The 5249-nt window shown below is 35.0% G+C and overlaps 1 protein-coding gene across 1 annotated transcript; it reads left to right on the top strand.

The window, feature by feature from the left end:
• Positions 1-4573: 4573 nt before the first annotated feature.
• Positions 4574-5044, top strand: LOC128133543 (secreted RxLR effector protein 161-like). Its single transcript, XM_052771021.1, has one exon. It carries the CDS (start codon positions 4574-4576, stop codon positions 5042-5044), a length of 471 nt encoding a protein of 156 aa, XP_052626981.1.
• Positions 5045-5249: the final 205 nt, after the last annotated feature.

The raw sequence follows: 5249 nt of genomic DNA, 5'->3' as shown, positions 1-5249 counted from the left end.
TTGGTTGCACGATGAATGAGAAATTTCATATTTGGAAATTAGACTAATTCATTGACAAAGTGTCAAGTGAAGGACTAGGAGATCGAGCACACAAAGTTGTGTGTTGATCAAGTTCACCATAAGAGTAACAAAGATATTCGTCATGATTTACTAAAGGTTTAGTAAATATGATTATACTTATAAGATTAAGTGTAATTCGGAATTGATTAAAAAGGTTTAAATCAATATCAAAACGAATAACAAGAATCAAGTAGGCAGAAAGATAAAGGTTTCTCCATTCTAAGAAGAAGGGAGAGTAGCTTTTATGCTTTATGATAAGTCTTAATGATTAAGAACCATATCTCAATTGATCCTCTAAGTGAGTCTTAGTACAATTGTATGTTTAAGAAGAGGAATCAAGGATTGAAGAAATGGTTAAATCAAGAAGTCAATCATACTTCGTTCCAATAACAAGTCTTAAAGTTAAGATTGTGACATTGAGTGAAAAGTATTAAGAAGGTTTACAACATTCATCAAATGTGGAAAGTTGTGATGTCTTGGATAAGACAAAGACCAACTAGGACCAATTTATGAAGTGTTTTGATAAAAGCTACACTAACTCTTGAATATTTGTTTGTCAAGAAATGGTTATTGACAAAAGAATCTTATATGTCAAGGAGTCAGTGGGAGTCTTAATAGTCTTGAAAGGTTTCAAGAACAAATCAAATAGACCTTATCGGTCATCACTAGCACACGAGTTGAGGTTTACAACCCATCGTGTTGACATTATTTTGTTTCTGTGCCGATCCAATCGGGTTAATTATGCATGTGAGCCCTATGAGTTCTTATTTGAATGCATAAAAGGCAAGGACCTTGATCAATGAAAAGTACATTGATAAGAAAACGTGAGCTGCTTAACTACATGGAAAACATGGTGGGCAGCTGTGCTGCCATAAGGCAAGAAATCGAGATTAAGAAAGTTCGGTCCATATGAGTTTGAATTTGTTGTAAACCTTGGTTTTAACAAATTCACATGGATAGGACATACACCATTTAAATCTAAGTGTCATAAGATTTCCTCCTTCATGAAAATGATTGTGAGGAAATACCTTCACTAAGAAAGATTTTAAGAAGATAGTGATTGTAAAATTGCATTCTCGAATTCAATTATGGTTACGGTATCCCTTTCCATGATTTGAATTGTGAGGTTTGGCAATTAGTCTTAATTGTTTAGACACGCATATGAACTATCTAAGGCAAAGGTGTATAAGTTCAAGAAGCCTTGATAAAAGATTATCAAAGCACTAAGTATTAGAAACATGGACTTAAGAAATTCAATAAGTATAGTTTTTCTGAAAGTTAAGCTGTTTCTGAATACATGTCGAAGCTAGTGGGAGCATAAGTGTTATGTTTATAATAATCATCATGATAGTGGGAGCATAAATGTTATGATTGTATGATTATTAAGGCACGTATTGCAAGTTGGCAATATTAATTATAGAAAACAAGAGTTATACCTTGCAAAGTCGTAAGGTTTGTAAAGTTGTTTTGCTATAATTAAGGGAGAGAATATTATGCTTCATTTCAAATCTAAAGGATTAGGTTGAGAAATGTTAATAAATTTAGCCAAAGGTACATAGTGTGTTCTTAAAATTTCGATTACGGCATTCCTCTTCACAATTCGAATTTTGAGAACATAGCAAATAAAACATTATGCGTCGTGTCCCATACGCTTCGGGTTTAGGATCGATTGCAAATGCTTTAATGTTTGACCATTCTAAAATTTTCCAAATGTCGAAAGCATTTAGAGGGAAAAGGGACTAGAATTGGTTTTGACTAAAATAATTAAACAACTATCAAAGGACAATCCAAAGTTTGACGAGGATTGGTCACTTGTGAGTAGTTGGAAGCATGGTATTGGATGGACCATATCGACATCATTATGAATAGAAAAGATTCTATTAAGAATGAGTTGTCGTATGGAAATTATGGAAATGTTTCCATATTGGATGGACCATATCGACATCATTACAAATAGATAAGATTCTATTAAGAATGAGTTGTCATATGGAAAATATGGAAGCGTGTCCGTATTGGGAATTGAATATTGAAAATCTATGTCTAGATTAGAAACTTTTATGCAAAAGGATGTTCAAAGGAATGTACTTTGAGTGAGAGACATCATATCTAAGGAATTGTCTTGTAACAATGTCCGATAGAGGACTTTGTAATATCATTGGCAATAGTCTTTGTGACTTTGGTGCAGTGACATTACGAAAGGATCATTGCATAGAATGTTAGAATCTAGCATATTTTATAAGTAACAAGAATTTGATATTCTCTCATTTATGAAAAAGGATTTGGAGTTGTGAAATGAGTATGGTTGGAAATGTGTTCAATGCGATCTATTTCACAAAGTAAGAACCATAGGTAAACATTGTGTGCATGCTAAGATCATGGGACAAGTGTGATAATTCAAGTAAGAAGTTGATTACCCGAAACGACAAATAATGAGTAATCGATATGGTGATAAATAAAAGGAGTTTTATTTATACTCAAAGGTTTGAGGCCATATGGGATTAGTATTATTCTTGTGTTTCACATTTGCATGTTTTGACTTCCAGAATAATTTAATTGGTTAAGGACAGTCAAATTATTCGAACGGGCCACAATCATTCATATGTTGGAAGTAGGTATGAATGATGACTGTCGTGAATTGGTGTGTGGATTGTCTAAAAGAGTATTAGACATAAGCAAATGTTTGCTGCAACGTTCATGAGTGCTTATGAATATGATTTGAGCATTGGATTAAACCCACGCTCACTTGGATCACTCCATGAATTGCATCACGAGTGATTGGTGAGATGATAACATCTTATATTCTTGAAACCAACATGTGTGAGTTGTATCTTGCAAATCGGTTGCACATTGATAATATGTAAACGCACTAGTAACTTGGTGTTATAAAACATATTGTTGTGTGTGATTCGGTTCGTGAGTGCAAGCGAGCATTGTATCAAAGTTTATCCGTTCCTTTTATCCAAAGTAGGATAAAAGCAATATCTTTGGGCCCCTCGATGATTTTGTGATGACAAACGTAAATGCTCGGCCGAGCTAGGGCTAATTTGATTTGTTCAATTAGCCAGTCATCATAAATCAGGAATCGAGATATAGTACAAAGAGAATGATTTGAAATCATGTCTCATATGATATCTAGAATGGAGGAATATATGATCCCTTATCTAAGGACACACGTATCTGATAGGATCAGAGTTGACAGCGGCTTTGGAAAGCTACGATTGCAGATCAGGATCTGAAGTCATACGCAAAATAGCTATTAGACTTATCCAAGTGGGAGACTGTTGGATTAGTGTCTAAGTCCATAACTATTTTGGTATGTACTTGACCCGATGGTGCATGGTCCTTTTGGGTTGCCTTCACCAAAGCAACTTGATAGGATGAATTATGGAGAGAAAGGATTAAATATGATTTATTAATATATTATGAGAATAATATATTAAAGGGGAAATCATTTTGTTTAATTAATATTAGTCAAGAATTAATTGGTAATTAGTTTTGTGACTAAAAGAGATTAATTAAACTTAAGGTACTGGAATTGTAATTATAAGATAATTGCAATTTGGGCCATGGATTGCCTTTTATTATAAGGTGGACGAATTCTATGGGGGAAGCCCATATGAAATCGTCCAAGGCCTTAAGGAAAGGGCTCTATGGGTTGCTTAGGGCTTAAGCATCCAAATTAGGGTTTCCTTGTTAGATAACCCTAATTGCCTCCTATATAAAGAGATCCCTTATGACCATAAACGTGGCTAAGACTTCTCTAGGGTTTGTAGACGGTTTTAGGCAGCCTCCATCCTCTCTCCTCTTCATCCTCTTGCTTATGGTGTTTGTGAACCATTAGAGGAGTGACAATTGTGACTTTAAGCTTTCTAAAGTCAATACAAGGAGATTTGGGATTGTTATTGCTATATAACAATCAAGGTAATATCTTAAACCTATTCTCATGTTAATATGATTACTTGAATGCTAGAATTAGGGTTTATAGTCTTGGATAACTTGCATGTACAATATAGAAACCTAGATCCAAGCATTAGGGTTCGTATGAGCACATAGGATATTCTTAGGACCAAAACCCATCACTTAATGGTGAAATAGATACCAAAGTGTATCTCTAAGAACCTCCTGGTTTTTTCAATCTTTCTTATCCGAACTATTGTTACAATCTCCAAAAAGCTGTTAATGGCCTCAAGCAAGCCCCTCATGCATGATACGAGACTCTCACCGACTTTCTCAAGCGTTCCAGTTTTCAAAGAGGAATTCTCGGTCCTACCCTATTTCAAAGATCAAATGGAAAACATATCATGCTAGTCCAAATCTATGTTGACAATATCATTTTTGGATCGACAGATTCATCAATGGTCGATGATTTTGCCAAGTTAATGGTTAGTCGATTCCAAATCAGCATGAATCGTGAATTAGGTTTTTTTTCCTCGGTATCCAAGTAAAGCAAACCAACAGAGGCATCTTTATTCACCAAGAAAAATACATTTTCGAGCTTTTCAAGAAATATTCAATGGACACATGTGCCTCTGCAAAGGTTCCTATGGGTTTCGGACACAAGATCTTCTCGGACCCATCAAGTTTTGCTGTCAATGAAAAGAATTATAGGGGAATGATTGGATCGCTACTCTACCTAACAGTAAGTCGTCCAGACATCATGTTCTCTACATGCCTGTGTGCCAAATTTCAGGTTAATCCAAAGATGTCTCATCTTTTGGCGGTTAAGCAAATATTCCGATACCTCAAAGGTACAAAGAGTCTCGAAATATGGTATCTAGCAAATGAGAGTTTCCTCCTTCAAGCATATTCCGATTCAAACTACGATGGTCTTCAACTGGACAGAAAAATCACCTCTGGTGGGTATCAGTTTTTGGGTGGAAGATTGGTTAGCTGGTCATCTAAGAAACAGAATTGCATTGCTCTTTCAATAGCTGAAGCGGAATACATTGCTGCTTCTAGTTTCACTTCTCAAGTTTTTGGATGAAATCACAGCTTCTGGACTATGGTTATCGATTTCAACAGATTCTAATCTATTGTGATTCTCAAGGTGCCATTGCGATTTTTCACAATCCAATTCAACACTCCATGACGAAGCACATCGATACTTGGTAACATTTTATTAAAGATCATGTTTTAAAAGGAAACAATGAACTTATTTTTGTTCCATATGACGATGAAATTGATGATGT

This window comes from Lactuca sativa, chromosome 4 (genome assembly GCF_002870075.4).
Source record: "Lactuca sativa cultivar Salinas chromosome 4, Lsat_Salinas_v11, whole genome shotgun sequence".
In the NCBI taxonomy this organism is placed as follows: domain Eukaryota; kingdom Viridiplantae; phylum Streptophyta; class Magnoliopsida; order Asterales; family Asteraceae; genus Lactuca; species Lactuca sativa.
Note: the sequence above shows the minus strand (reverse complement) of the source record. Positions and strands in the feature narration are given on the sequence as shown.